Here is a 15,612-nt window from a genome sequence, read left to right as displayed (position 1 = left end):
TTTCATTTCAATTTCATTAACATCTAATTAACACGAAAATCTGTTTGAATTCATGAATCATTATATTTATTCATCTCCTATTATTAGGGGATAATTTGTTTTATGGTACTAATTGTTTGTCAAATTTAAAATCTAAAAATTTAATTATAAATTTCAATAATTTATTTGAATATTTGCAACTGTGTATTAAATTTATTTTACTTCTTATATGTATAAAGATGCAAATAAACCACATTCAATATCTTATAAAATTTTTAATTCTAAAAAGGCATTTTGTGGATTTAAATCTGAAAAATTGGCGGGTCTGAATTTCCTGTGGGTGTTCAGCGAACGTGGCTCCTTATGAGGACATTCCGCCACCGAAGCCCAAGGAGAACAACAGCATCTCGCAGGATCATTGATTTTCTAGTGAATAATTAAATATTCAATTGGTAGTCTAATTAATTTATAAATATTTAAAAGTTACCTATATAAAAATTATAATTAAGACACATATATAAATGGAAGTCTAAATATTATACAAATAAAATACTAGTACATTATTATATTTATAGGAAATTAAATCAAACCCTGTATATATTGTAAGACATATGTGACAAATATATTTTATATATTATAAAATTTTTATACTGAAACACTGTTAAATAATCCATAAATATACATAAATAATAAATATTTAAAATGAGATTTGTTTGCCATATATTTCCGATCTCATTAAACAAATAAATTCTTAATTAATTCCAGACATTTATTTATGCTACTAGTAGTTAAGTCGACAATAAATAAACGCTGCAGTTTCTTTCCACGATTCATTACAGTATTATAAATGATTGTAAATGGTGCCATATTGAATAAAAACTTAATTAGTAATTATTTTCTTGGAAATTTTGACAAGAATTATTACGGGTCCTTAAAACTCAATTAATACTAAAATCAGTTAATGAGTTAAGAATTTTATATCACATTTATTCACCTCCCATTATTAATGACACAAAAAAAATACGACTAAACTATAAAAAATGAAATAATAATATTAATAATTCCTAAGGGATCTGAAATAAATAAGAAAACAATCTTTTGAAAATAAATCTTTATTCATGAATAAGATTTTATTCCAACAAATATTATCAGAAAGTGAAACAGGTTACATTTATTTCGTCATATCAATATGTAGTTCACATCTGTAATATTTTCCTTTTTTCCTCCTGAAATTCTCTAATAAAGCTATTATGTTTATCATATCATACTAACTTACGTCGCTTTCTTTACTTTTTAAACAAGTACATGCATAAAAATAAGATAACATATATTTGTTGCATTACACATGCAACATATTTAGCTTAATAGTGCAGGATTAGATGAAGAACAGTTTCCTAACATTCAATACAACATCATACAGGTTACACATATTTGAGGTACCGAGGTTAAGTGTTTTCCGCAATTTGCATTCAAAGGTGGAATGTTTCAGAGCAAACAAATACAAAAACAAGTCAGGAAACCATCAATCCAATCAATTAATGCATCCATTTCATGAGGTATTTATATTAAAACTGAATATAAAAATAATACAATACAAGTACAGTAACTAACACACCTTATACGACTTACAATAATAAAATGATAATAAATTATTATTAAATATAAAGATACATATAAAATATTAGGCTCTATACAAATAGCCAAATACTTAATTTATTTATTTAATATTTCAGCATAATATGTGATGCTTTTAAAAAATCAAGGGGATATTTTTAAGATTATCTGTCCAGTAGATATGATAAAATTATGACTCCTCCTCACACAATAACAAAATTTTCATGTCCATGTTAACAAGTTCGATTTCAAAATTCACTATTTATGAATCGTCAAATTAAGGATTAACCAGCTTTGTCAACGAATTGAGAAGTCTGAGCACATGAAAACATTCTTGACGCTAATATAATATCACAAATTTAACAACACAAGAAAGTATACGTATATAGATTCGGAACAATTAAGTTCTGTGATTTTCTCTGCGATTTGGCTAATTAGGCCTTAGGAGTTTGCTTTAATATTTTCTTTTTCTCATTAGTTTCTTGTCTAATGGACCTTATTTTCTGCGTATGGCTGCTGAGACGCTTTATCTGTGCTTGTAAATCCTGAGAAAACTCGGTCAAGTTAGTAATTTATTCAATTATTTAAGACTAATGCTACTTACAATAAGTGTGCGACTATCCACGCCCTCTTCTTCTTCTTCGTCTTCCTCTGAAAATTATATTTCATATTTAATTCATTTTAGACGTTCACTTTTCTACGTACCTTCTTGTTTAACCTCCACATTGGGAGGTGGAGTAGTTACGTCATCAGCAGGGGTGGTGGGCGTCGTATTCATATCCATACTCATTTCTGTGGAGTCAGGTTCTGAAAAAGTATTATTATCGGGTCCAAACTTAGCATCGATGTTAACATACCTGTGAATTCCATTTTGACCCTAATAAACGGTGCCTCCCTCGGTGCCGTCGGGGTCTCTTCATTCGGCCTAGAATCCTCGGATTGCTGCGGCTCCTCCCTGGTCTCCGGCTGCGAGTCATAAGTATACTCGTCAATCGATTGCTCTTGCTTGTCATCAATCACCTCCTCCTTTATCTGGTTTCTCACGCCAGCGAAGCTGTCCCTAACATTTTTGAATATATCATGCTGCGGGGGCTCCTCGTAATCATCGTCCTGTGAATACGCGTAATCGTAGTCCTGCGGTTCCTCTTTGATGCGCATCGGCGGTTCGTCTCCCACCATCGAGTCCTCATCAGACTGTATGCTGCCGTTCTTTGCTTGCGAGCTGGATGCGACGCTGTTGGGCGTCGTCGATTCGGCCTTCTGCGGGTTCTGCTGCTTGGGCTCGCCCGGCTGGCCGTTGGTGCCCTGCATGCGCTTGAACCGCACAATCAGACTTTTACCGTGCATGATCTCGTTGAAAGCGCATTCGAACGCGTTCATCGCATCCTCCACGGTGTTGAACGAAATAAACGCGTACCTGAGACGATAGCACCGTTAGTGGACATAATCGGACGAATGACGCCAAGTGGCTTACCTGGTGTATTTCATCTTTTTGGCGTAGCCGATGTCGATGCGGCGGTGATTGGGGAAAAGCTCCAATATTTCGTCCTTCGTGACATCGTTGGGCAAGTTTCCGACGTACAGTGTTAATGGATCGATATTTTCCGATTCTTTTTTAGGTGCCGGCGCCTGTTTCCGTTCAACCTGCAAATATCCGTTCGCCCCCACCGGTTTTATGGCGCTGATCTTTTTTATTGTGTCATCCACGTCAACGTTAGCCTAAACAAATAAATTATCCTCTAGTTGTGGGCCCAAAATGAAGTCGGAGATCATAGGAAAACTTGTGCTAGTGCGACAACAATCCCAACTTCTCATTACTATTTTGTTCAATGTAATTATCTTGATATAACTGACATCATCAGCAAAAGATTTCCTATGTTTAGGCAATTGAGTTAGTAGTCGGGAATAATGGAACTAATGGAGTCGTGTTTTTTCCAGTGCTTACTAAAACTTATCTGAGTTCTCCTTACTGATTTTCTTTTTTATACTTGCCTGAGTGCCAGTGAATAGTAATAGGATGCCTAGATTTAGATAAATCGACTGGTTGTTACCTGTAAATGGTCATCGAGAGAAGAATCGTGTTTTAGTATCAGAATGCATAGGGTACACAATAGAAAACAGATCGACTGCAGGTAGTGGCCACAAGTTTGAATGTTCACTGGCAGTCAGCAAATAATTAAACAACAATGTGTTACAACTCCATTGATAATATTGTAACGACTCTTGTGTTAACGTATTGTCCTTCTACTTTATATCTTGTTGGGACGTTCATACAGGTGTTACCTAAGTAATAGCACTGCATATACAATTATCATGTTACATACAACAAGGCTACTTTTACACGACATTATTGATGTCGCATACACATTTTTCAAATTTTTATAATCACTAATACTAAGGTGAAACAATATGGTATGTGTATATTGTTGTGTCCTTTATTTTTATCGTTTTCAAATTTGTTAAATCCCACCTTAAAGAATATATTCATATTAAGGAAATGTTTTTCTAAGTTTAAACATTCTTTCTTAACTTTAACATGTGTCACCCAGGAATTAAAAAATAACTATAAAAATCTGGTTAATAAAAATATAAATTTAGATAATGTTCCACAATTTTGTAACATACTGTTTAAAATAACTATATAAAATTTCACTTACATTTTTAGAGTATATTATACAATTAAAGTTAATGAAAAATGTTAGGCAATTTCAGCTATTTTCGTCATTTAAATTTTCCAATAATAAATTATTTCAATATTGGGAATTTGACACTTTTAATTGATAATTCAGTCAATACAAATATAAAAAGCAGTAACAGACCAAAAAGATTTTTATGCTACGATGGAAAAAACTGTGGTATGTATAATAATGCTTTAGCAGAAAACGTTGAAAATTGGAATTTATTTATCTCCGGTAAAATAATCCAACAAAAATAGAAATAAATATAGTTTTACTTCAGATTTTTGATAATATGTATAATTTTATTGTCTTTACAATTTAATTAACCATTTGAACATCTACAATGGTTTATATTTTTTATATTTGTTAGTGACTATCAATCAATCAATAACATTTAATTTCTTTGTTCCTTTCTAACAATTACAATAACAAATTATTTTTCATTTAATCGTCCTATGACACATGTTCCCGTTATGAAATGTTAACGGTATTATATTTTGAAATGAATTCGAAAATTACTAAAATAAAGGATTCCCTAATGTATGCAAGTGTAATGTTGAAAAGGTGTATGTGAAGCAAATAATGGATAATATGAATAAAAATAGCTAACTGTTTTTGCTAGAGTATTTTTGATACTTACAACAATCATCATAGAAAGACAAAGCAGGAACTGTAGCAAAACTTTTGCTATATTTTATTCATTAGTGTGTGAAAATGTAATGTTTAAGTATAATAAGAAACTCAATGATGTTTTGGTAAGAGGACGAAAATGTTTCGTTTTTTAAATAAGTTTATTAGAGTAAAATTGAGAATATATAGATACCAAATTAATTTCTCGAAGTGTCCCGGAAAAAATAAAACCTTAACCATTGACTGATATCTTTCTTTTCTAAATTTTATGTTACTACGTTAAAAATTTTAGCAAATTATATATCAAATAGTAAAGAGTAAAATCAATGCTAATCTAAAAGTTCCTAGATTTTCGATATCAAGAAGAAACCTCCCTGAATGTTGAAAATATCACCCTCAAATTTGATCATGCATATGGAGATGTCACATTAAGTTAACATTAAAAAAAATAATCATTAATCAATGTTTAAATCTTTCTTCCCGAAATTTTGTGGTGTAGTCAAATAGTAATCAGTAAAATCAATGTTAATCTCAATGTTGGTAGAATTTTGACAAAAACAAGGTGTCCAAATATCATCCCCAAATTTGATCATCATGATCATCATCATCATACATCATACTTCTCGAAACGTATCGAAGCAAATAATTATTAAACAATGTCTAAAATCTCTTCTTGACATTTTATGGTACTTCATTAAAAATTTTGGTAAATTATATATCAAAGAGTAAACAGTAAAATCAATACTGACCTAAAAATTGATAGAATTTTGTAAAATAAAACTAGAAGTTGCTAGAATTTTGATAAGGACAAGATGCCTCCTTGTAGGATGAAAATAACACCTTCACATTTGATCATGCGTATGGAAACTTCTCAAAACACGAAACAAATAATCGTTAACCCATGTCTAAAATTTTTACTTTTCAATATTTCAAGATACTTCGTTAAAATTTTTGGTAAATTATAGATTCCTGTGGGATGAAAAATATCACATCCAAATGTGAGATATCACATGAACTTACTCAAACAAATAATCATTAACCAATGTCTATAATCTTTATCTCTAAAATTTTATGGTATTTCGCCTTCTTACCAAAATACCTTTGTAATAAAAAAATATTTTATAAATACAAATTAATTCATAAATTCAACAAGCAGACAATAAATTTAACAAAAGGAAAATAATGAATAATCAATAAGTTACAAAGATGACATTGATGATGATACGACAATACATAATGATATACAATTTTAAAATAATGATATACACTTTTTGCAACTTCACATAACACAGGGTGTTTATTAGTTGTAAAATAGGTATATCCATTAAGTTAACAAATTTTAGGTTGAAGATACATATTGCAAAACTTTCTGATAAATGCGGTCATTAGGATATGTATTTTAAGTTTAAATTTATCGATTCAAAAATCTAATAAGACTTTAAGATAAGAAAAATACTGTGAACTATGAGTAGTATTACAAAATATATTTGAATGGCATTTAAGAATTTTATAGTTGAAATAGTTTTGTATCTAACAATTGTCAACAAATATTTAGTTTGAATATAATCCACATCAATGAAAGAATACTAATTACAGCAGAGGTATATTCTGTGAAATCTAATCTATGAATTTATCCATAATATACATAACATTCGCATTATCTTGACGCTATCATCCAATAATAGTCAAGGCGAATGCCCAAATATATTCAATACAAATATAAATTACATTCTGTCATACAAATTTGATAAAATCTACTGAATAAATGTCCATTTTAATACTCACATGCAACGCCACAAAACAGTTCCTCGGTGTGATCGACGATGGGAAATAAACGCTGCTGATTGCGGGATTAAAACGCATAACCATGTCCCTTGTTATCTCAAAATCAGGGAACTTAATAACCAACGAATTCTTGTGCATAACGTTGAGATGCCTCTCTAGATCTAAAGCAGCAGTACACTCCGCCTGAGTAAATTTGACTGCAGGTTTCTGCGGAGGCTTTTTCTTTTTATTATTGTTGTTGTTGTTGTTTCCGCCGTCCATTTGTGAGGCAGGTCTCTTATATTGGCCGTGGCCACCATTGTAATCGCCGTTATATCTGCAATAACCATAATAAAATTAACTTAATGTTTATTCTCGAAGGGCGACACCCACCGTCTGTTGTTGTAATAGTTGTAGCGTGGCTGAGATGGTGTGTAACTCCTGTTATACGGCTGTTGCTGACCACCGGAGTACTGTGGTGATGTGGCGTACGAAGTAGACGGCATCGATGGCGACATGTACTGCTGTTGCTGTTGCTGGTGATGCTGTTGCTGCTGTGGATACTGCTGATGCTGGTACTGTTGCTGCTGATGCTGTTGTTGCTGAGGTTGTGGCGGAGGATGCTGCTGTTGGTGATGTGGTTGGTGATGCTGTTGGTGTTGCTGGTGCTGCTGCGGTCGCTGATAGCTGTCACTGTCCGACGAATGTGATCCGTACTGGGGTTTCGGCCGCTGGTACCTTTCTCGCTCGGGCGTGTGCGGCGGTGGAGGCGGCACCGACCATCTGTTCATTTTTTCTGGCGAAGGTATGGGAGGCGGCAACGGTGCCGGGTACTGGTACGACGGACCCGGTTGAGGTGGAAGAGGTGGTTGTGCAACTGGAATGGGCGGGGGTGGTGGTGGCACGTCGAAGCGTGCTGGTGTTGGCGGCAAGGGTGGATTTGAGGGCGGTGGTGTTTGAGATGTGCTTGTCGACGGCGAAGGGGGTGGAGGAACGTGAAATCTGCTCGGGTCCCAGCCCCATTGCCTGTTCATCTGGAGAAACATAAAAATTAGTTTGGAGGATTTCATTGATGGTGTATTTCAAAGAATTTTCTAAACTAGTAAATTTATTTTCAAAAGCTAAGCAGCAATATATACGGAATTAAAAGCCCTTTTTAATGAGATACTATTTAAACATCATTCCCAGTTTAAAAAAATTTTGATGGATGATACTCACTTAGGAAATTAAAGGTTTTGTTATGCTTTTTGCTTCAATAATAAATTAAGATTAAATAATAAAATTTTAAAATGAAAGAATATAAGATTAAAAGTAAAAAAATGTACTGTAATGGTCATTATTTTTAAAATGTCAAATATTAAGGCCACAACTATTTTATTTAATGTGAACAATTAAAATAATTAACATTAATTTAGAAAGGAGTTTGTATTGACTAAATAAATAATATTATATTATCATAATAAGCAGAAGACCTCTGATAAATAATCGTCGGAATCGGGGCGAATCATATATAATTTTGTTAAATGAAAAATATATAAATGTACAAAGTTCATTAAAAAATAGAATTAAACTGAACAGCAGCAGGGTTAATATAATTATAACATCTACTGTGGCTATATTAAAATTGTTTTTTCTTCTTAATATGGTGAAATTCTCAGATGACCTGAAACATTTTACGCGTGGGACATTCAAATAATTCCAGTGGGAATAGAAACATACAAAAATAACACATCAAGACCACTGAGGATTACATCAAGAGAGATAAAATTCGGAAAAACGAATTGAGCATGCGTTAGTAAAAAAGGGGCAGGACCAATACATCAACATTGAATGTGACGTGTGATATTTTTAGCTTAATTTAGGCATCATTTAAAGGGCAAAAATGCAAATCAAATCTAAATAAGATATATTTTTGTATATTATTAAATTGTATAATCAGTGTGGCCTATTTAATATAAGAAACACCACAGTAACATTTTTATTTATAATTCAGTAGAGAATAGATAAAAAATAATTTTGTGCATGTTGAGTAAAATTGAGCAACAAATAAACAAGTTACTGGTACATATATTTAAAAAAAATGATAATTTCTTATACTAATATATGATAAACAAACAATATATAATAATTTCTTTCTCACCAAAATATAAACACTAAAGGATTTAACTACCATATATTTAAATAGTTTAATATTAATTATTAAAATATAAGCATACAGATAAAAGGAATAACGAAATCAAAAATTATTATATATGTCTATTTCACAAATATTTTAAATGCATAAACAATATTTTCCACATGACTTTCCATGCTACACACTTTCTAAATTTGAGAATTTCCGCAATAATTCTTAGTAACAAATATTTTAAAATCACATATTGAAGAAAAATATCAAAGTATTAAAATGGCAACATAAACAAATCAAATGATTATGCACTTTTAAGAAACATATGTATCTCCATGTTTTCATAACACAGAATGTTTTATGTGATGTAAACAGTTAATCTTATGTAATTAGATCTGTGTCTACAAAAGTAGTTTGTTGACATATAGGGAAGACAGTAAAACAGCATCCACCTCCATGATCAGGTTATTGATTATTCAATGCTTAGAAAAAGCGTTCAATAAAGCACGAAAATCTTCGTCTATCATACTATCCACGTACCATTTGATAATTATTTTTGTCGCCTCCGTATTGTTTTCCATTCCAGTTATTCCAGCCTCGATTAGGAGTCTGAAACAACGGTGATATGTAATTGAATTTAATTACGACTATATGTGAATACTTACTCCATGGTAATTGTAATTGTCGCCCATGGTTAAAATGGAATTTAAACAATTCAAACAACAATTAATACACTGACAACTTTAGGACGAGACACAAAATGACAACTAACACGAATAATTATTTACGTGTTGGGGATTTTTGGTTCGCTTATGTTGGCACACAAAAACACCAAAGCTTTTGTTGTGCTTAAGGTCCATTCACATGGAATTGTTAAGGTTTGTACATATAGTTGGGGTGACTACAATCTGTACTTCACAGACCTGACATACTAAATATAATGAAATCGACGTTAAGTCGATAGAGATAATTTTTTTTGAGGGAGTTTAAGCCTGACAAGTATATATACAATATGGTTAACTTATGTTAACATATGATATAAATAAAAGTTTAACTTGTTTGTTAAAAAAATAAAAACAAAACAAAAAGGACATATAATAATATAAATACATAATTCAACAGTAAATTTTCGTCGGACATGTGATTTATATGAGGAAATTTGTTTGTTGTTTCGGTCATTAATAGTGTCATTAAGTACCTATATTTTAAATAAAGAAACAATTAGTCACGGAAACGTGCGACTTGATTATACATAACCATTGTAATTTTTTGCATAGCATTTTGTAACCACAATCGATCAAATATTTAATTAATATAATTAAACTTAAGTAATTTTGTGGACATCATTTGTTTGAAAAATACAATGTGCTGGAAACCTGTTTAAATGCGACATTAAATTTTTAAAATTAAGTAGTAAGTAGGAAACCAACTGTATTCCATAAGTGGTGAACATATTAGGAAATGAACAAAGTACGGCTAGACATAAAAAATTTTACAACGCAATACAATTAGCAGTAAATAATTAAATTGCTTAAGTTTAACGTAATTAAACGGTATTTTAATATTTCATTTATCCTCTTTTAGCAATAAATAATTATTAAAAAGTAATACGTTTGCCAATCAAAGATGACGCTACTGATCCTTTTAATATTTTATAACCTTTTTAATTATTTATTTTGAATAAAATATGTTCTAAATGTTGACTCAAGATGTAATCTATATCTTTATTAAATGTCACCAAAATTTCTAATGTCATTTCAGCATTTACGAATAAAAAGTTAGTTAATTGATTATGTAAACCCAATACGAAATTTTATATTTTTAATATTTTATGGGCAATTTTAAAAACTCATTTAGCTTTTATACATACAAATTAAACAATTAACAGTAAATTGTTAAATTGCTTAAATTTAACGTAATAAAAAGCTATTTTAATATTAAATTCAATTATATTTATTTACTTTTTTCAGTATTAAATACACAATATTTAAAAGAGTAGTTGTCTAAAGATGTTCCTACTGAAAAATAAAACAGTATATTAATATTAAATTCAATTATATGAATTATTATATAAACAATATTCAAAAGTATTGTTAATTAAGGATGTTGCCATTGAAAAATTTAATTAGGGAGGCAGCTTCAAATTTTTTTGTATAAAAATATTCTAAACGTTAGTCTAAAACATAAACTACTGCTAAGCTAAATTTAAAAAAAAAATTAAAAACTAGTCTCAGCGTGATAGCTGTACAAACAAAAATTAGTTAAAGATTTAATATGAAAGTAAAGAAATTTTTTGTTAATAAGTATTAAGTTGCTTAAATGTGACGTAATGGGAAGAAATTTTAATATTACTTTCAGTCATATGTATTTTAATTTGTTGTCGATCAAAGATGTCGCTACTGGACAACAAATTTTGCAGCCAATTATTTTAGTATTTTGTAGAAACCTTTTTTATTTTTCTGTATAAAAAAATTCTAAATTTTAATCCAGAATTTAAACTATTTCTACTCAAAAATTCATTAAAATTTATAAAGTATTTACAACGTGATGCATGTACCAACAGAAAAATTACAGAATTTAGAATTAATGTAAGGACATTTTATATTTTTATACAATGGTTTCTAATTGTTAAACGGCATTAAATTAAATATACAAAATAAAATATAAAATTAAGAATATCTTAATTTTTTCAAGCGACATCTATTGAAGTCTTTAACAGAGATTTCCCGGTTAACACCCCATTAGTGAAATATGACAGGTAAAAAAAATAAATGAGACTCCAAGTCAAAATTTTGTCCGAATTTTAAAATAATTCCATAATTAGCGAAGAGGACCACCTTCGAGTAAGAAATTACTCAATCCATAGTTAAACCAAATTATTAATAATAATCTAATAACCCAGCCATTGCGACAGTTTGTTGATAAAATCGCAATCCATTTGAATTTTTCCTTTGGACGTGCGTCCGATCAGCAGTGGAATAGTTCTCGAGCCGCGTAACATGTAATCGTTACATCAAGACCGCGACGACCGAAACAGAAAACGCGCCTTTGCATAGGTGGGAACGGCCAAGGTATACACCCGGCAGGTTTGTCGATGTCGGTGCGGCGCATGCGTCCACGATGGCGGTGTGATAGGGCGTGCGGCACGGTTCTGGACCTGGACAGTTCATATATCCGGCCGAATATTCGTTAGTTGCATAGTTTCCGATTCGACCGTGACTCGCACACTGCCGGCGTGACACGCACACGAATTTGTCCATTGGTTTTCTTTTGGTTTGTTAGTGCCGGTCCAGCAACATGCAGGAATACACGCAGGTCACATCGCCCAATTACTCCTATGTCTTCAATTTCGAATCGGATTTCATTCACCAGAAGAGCCGCACGTGGATGAAGGATAACTGGACATGGGGCTTCTATTACTGTGGCATCTACATGATATTGATATTCGGCGGACAGCATCTGATGCAGAATCGGCCCCGATTCGAGCTTAGAGGCGTTCTCAGTTTGTGGAACACTATGCTGGCCACTTTCAGCATAGTCGGCGCTTCCAGGACGGTACCGGAATTCCTGCACACGCTTACCCAACACGGCTTGTACCATTCCGTTTGCGTGCCATCCTTCATCGAACAGGACAAAGTATCCGGCTTCTGGACGTTCATGTTCGTCCTCAGTAAACTGCCGGAATTAGGTGACACCCTCTTCATAGTGCTAAGAAAACAACCGCTGATCTTCCTCCATTGGTACCATCACATAACTGTGCTGCTTTATTCCTGGTTCAGCTACACGGAATACACGGCGAGTGCCCGATGGTTTATCGTGATGAATTATTGTGTGCACTCAGTGATGTATTCTTATTATGCATTGAGAGCCATGGGTTATCGTCCACCAAGACAACTCGCCATGGTAATCACATCCCTCCAGCTCCTCCAAATGGTCATAGGCTGTGCTGTTAACTTTTGGGCGCACCAGTTGCTGCAGAGCGGCGCCGAGTGCCACATAACCCCCTTTAATATTAAGCTGTCAATTGCCATGTACTTCAGTTACTTTGTGTTGTTTGCGAGATTCTTCTACAAATCTTACATGTCTGGCGGTAAACGCACAAAGAGGGCGAACGCCTCAGATTACACCATGCTGAAGTCAAAAGTACATTAGTGGGTACGAATGTACCTAATGTTTACTTTTTGTTATTTGTGTCGAAAGGACATTTTGTGTAATTTTTTAATTCAACGTTTTTCCTAAGATTATTTATATATTTTTCATACTTGACCATGTTTGAAATTTAAATTATAAGTTTTTATATGTGATACTTGTATAGGATGTTATCTCGGTGATTGTCTACCTGTTGAGGTATGTTGAAATTTGCTTATTTTTATGAATATTTACATTATGGAAATGAAAAATCCATAAAAATTTTATTCATGTAAATAAACTGTATAATAGAAATCAATTGAAGTGAAACATGTCTTTTCGACTAATTCATAAGGTGAAGTGTTCTTTAACAAATTACCTCGGTAACACTAATTTGTTGTTTAGAAAAATTAGATCATGATTAAGTGCATTTAGAAGTTTTTTACTTTTGAATACTTTACCACCAATGGTTTCAGGGTTACTTTCCAAGCGATATCACAAAATATATTTATGTACTACTTTTTGGTCAATCGTACATACTGTGATTTAGTTATATTGAATGAGTAATTTTGACTAGAAAATTTATTTATCTAATTTAAATAATAAAAGCCAGTTTATCATTGTTTTGTGATATCAACACTGCATTTCGCAAAGGGGGATAGGTTTTTATTAAAACTAGTCATTATTTTATATATAATAAAATAGCTAATATTAAATACAATATTTTTTTATTGTCAAAACCTGTTTTTTGGTAAATTGTTTTTTTATCACAACAGTTAGTATTATAAAACTGTGAATAAACAATGTAAAAATGCTTATAAAAATAAACTAGCTAAGCTGAAAATAAATTATTTTCCACCTAAATCCCTGTTTTTATTTTTTATTTGTATTATATTTTACAGGAACTCCCCAGAAGAAATTAAATTATACACCATCCCACACGTCAAAAATTCAAGGTGTTCCTAAAATAGGTGGTCAAAATTAGGAAGCAGACACAACACATCCAATAATGAAGAAAATCTAAATAAAATATTTTTCAAACAAACAATCATATCTGTTGTATTGTTTGGAAATTACTAACTGTCTTCAAACGTCTGTGACGATCAAAATTAATCAATTGCACAAACAATATGCAAAGCTTAATTATTTTAAAAAATATTCAGCGGCATAGAAAATAAGGCGACAAAAAAAGGGGAATCCCCAAAATATACCTTATTGTATCATTTTGGAAAAAGTTAATTATATTGAATTGTAATTTCTAAATTTTATTTAGATTTTCTTCATCGTTGGATGTGTTCAACCTCGAAACACTTTTAAAAACCTTTGAAATTGTAACAGCAGATAATTATATAAAGTTACAATTAAACTATATTTTTTGATATTATTACACGCCACACTTATACTATCAGTGTTCAAATATACGTGTGCTGGTTTGTCATGGAAATTTTACTGTTATCTGAAGAAATTCTGCCACATGTAGTGTAAAAATCGATTTTCACAACTACATTGACGTTTTTCCAAATTTTTATTTGTAATTGCATAATTAAACTTCAGTTTTATTAGCTTTTGTGTCAGACTAAAGTGCAACTAACTTTAAACACTGCGTCATTAAAAGCGAAATGAATCGATTATTTTAATATACAAATGGACAATCAATTTTGTAACAATGATACCTGAATATGATTACGAAATAAACCTCATATAAATATTTTAGGCGCATATTTACCCGGATAATTAATTCAAACCTAACAGACACAAATACTGAAGACCTGTTATTTTTATTGCCCGGTATTTTATGTGGTGAATTTTAAGACACACTGGTAGCAACAAGTAATCAACATTAATATCCTATTGTTTTTACGTAACCTTTTTCGGGATTGCTTTATTTAAGCCAAGATTTACGTTACGATTTGGGTTTTCCTAAATATTAATTTTTACATAAAAATTTTACGATAAAACATCAATCTTGATGTGTGGAATATTTCCCGGAATGCGTTTCAAGTTTTTAATCTAAATTATGTACTTCTATTGTTACTCGTGGGGTCACGTCTAAAAATACTGTTTTAGTAATTTTTTATTAACCAAGGAAAATGTCTTCCCATCACTGCACATATTTATATTTATAGAATTAAGTATCAGAAGAAAATATATTTGTGATATATTAATGTAAATCAAGCCAGTTTTATCTAGTCTCTATTGAAATATTTTGTGATAACATGTTTAAACAAATATTAGTAATATTGCAAATCCGATTATTGATAAGATCACGTTTGTCCACCTAGACTTTGACCTTTTCGCAGTTTAATTACGGATTCTCGTTTAATTTTAATCAATTTCATTCAAAATTCCAACACGATTATGGCTAATACTATTTTTCTTAATGTGAACTGTTAAAATAATATTAATTTACTAACATAATATTGTTTTATACTCCCTTCTAAAAACTAAGGGTTAGTTTAAATTTGTATAATATTTATATTGAATATGGTTATCAACGTGATGCCACATGTTTTCTTTAGGATTGATATCTGGAGATTGCGTCGCCTAAGACAAAACATTGATGGTGTGATCTTTTAACTAATGTGTAACAAGCTTGGATTTGTGTTTGTAATTGTTATTGTGTTGATAATCATTACTTAATCGCATGATTTCTTCAATATGCAAAGCAAATTAATGTTTAATATATCTCTTTAC

General features: G+C 31.4%; 2 protein-coding genes across 3 annotated transcripts; one reads left to right on the top strand and one right to left on the bottom strand.

The window, feature by feature from the left end:
* Positions 1-1,073: 1,073 nt before the first annotated feature.
* On the bottom strand, positions 1,074-9,592 carry LOC109602830 (E3 ubiquitin-protein ligase RBBP6). 2 transcript variants are annotated; one of them, XM_020019277.2, is made up of 9 exons: positions 9,456-9,592; positions 9,331-9,399; positions 7,059-7,699; positions 6,687-7,002; positions 3,068-3,312; positions 2,451-3,010; positions 2,299-2,400; positions 2,198-2,244; positions 1,074-2,138 (listed from the first exon to the last, which is right to left on the bottom strand). In XM_020019277.2, exons 1-9 carry the CDS (start codon positions 9,480-9,482, stop codon positions 2,028-2,030), a joined length of 2,118 nt encoding a protein of 705 aa, XP_019874836.2. In that variant the 5' UTR covers positions 9,483-9,592; the 3' UTR covers positions 1,074-2,027. The 2 variants fall into 2 exon arrangements, with proteins under 2 accessions (XP_019874836.2, XP_049822074.1); XM_049966117.1 differs by lacking the exon at positions 9,331-9,399 and having other exon boundaries at positions 9,456-9,556.
* Positions 9,593-11,930: 2,338 nt separating this feature from the next.
* On the top strand, positions 11,931-13,782 carry LOC109602824 (elongation of very long chain fatty acids protein 6). Its single transcript, XM_020019267.2, has one exon. The coding sequence runs from the start codon at positions 12,088-12,090 to the stop codon at positions 12,940-12,942; it is 855 nt and encodes a 284-aa protein (XP_019874826.1). The 5' UTR covers positions 11,931-12,087; the 3' UTR covers positions 12,943-13,782.
* Positions 13,783-15,612: the final 1,830 nt, after the last annotated feature.

This window comes from Aethina tumida, chromosome 4, assembly GCF_024364675.1.
Source record: "Aethina tumida isolate Nest 87 chromosome 4, icAetTumi1.1, whole genome shotgun sequence".
Taxonomy (NCBI): domain Eukaryota; kingdom Metazoa; phylum Arthropoda; class Insecta; order Coleoptera; family Nitidulidae; genus Aethina; species Aethina tumida.
Note: the sequence above shows the minus strand (reverse complement) of the source record. Positions and strands in the feature narration are given on the sequence as shown.

Bases quoted from the DNA above. Each gene is read 5' to 3' on its own strand.
- LOC109602830 (XM_020019277.2), bottom strand. From the start codon at position 9,482: ATGGGCGACAATTACAATTACCATGGA. The intron at 3,313-6,686 runs GTGAGTATTAAA...TTATTTGTTTAG, and splicing joins ACTGTTTTGTGGCGTTGCAT to GCTAACGTTGACGTGGATGA. The intron at 2,245-2,298 runs GTACGTAGAAAA...TATAATTTTCAG, and splicing joins TGTGGAGGTTAAACAAGAAG to AGGAAGACGAAGAAGAAGAA.
- LOC109602824 (XM_020019267.2), top strand. From the start codon at position 12,088: ATGCAGGAATACACGCAGGTCACATCGCCCAATTACTCCTATGTCTTC.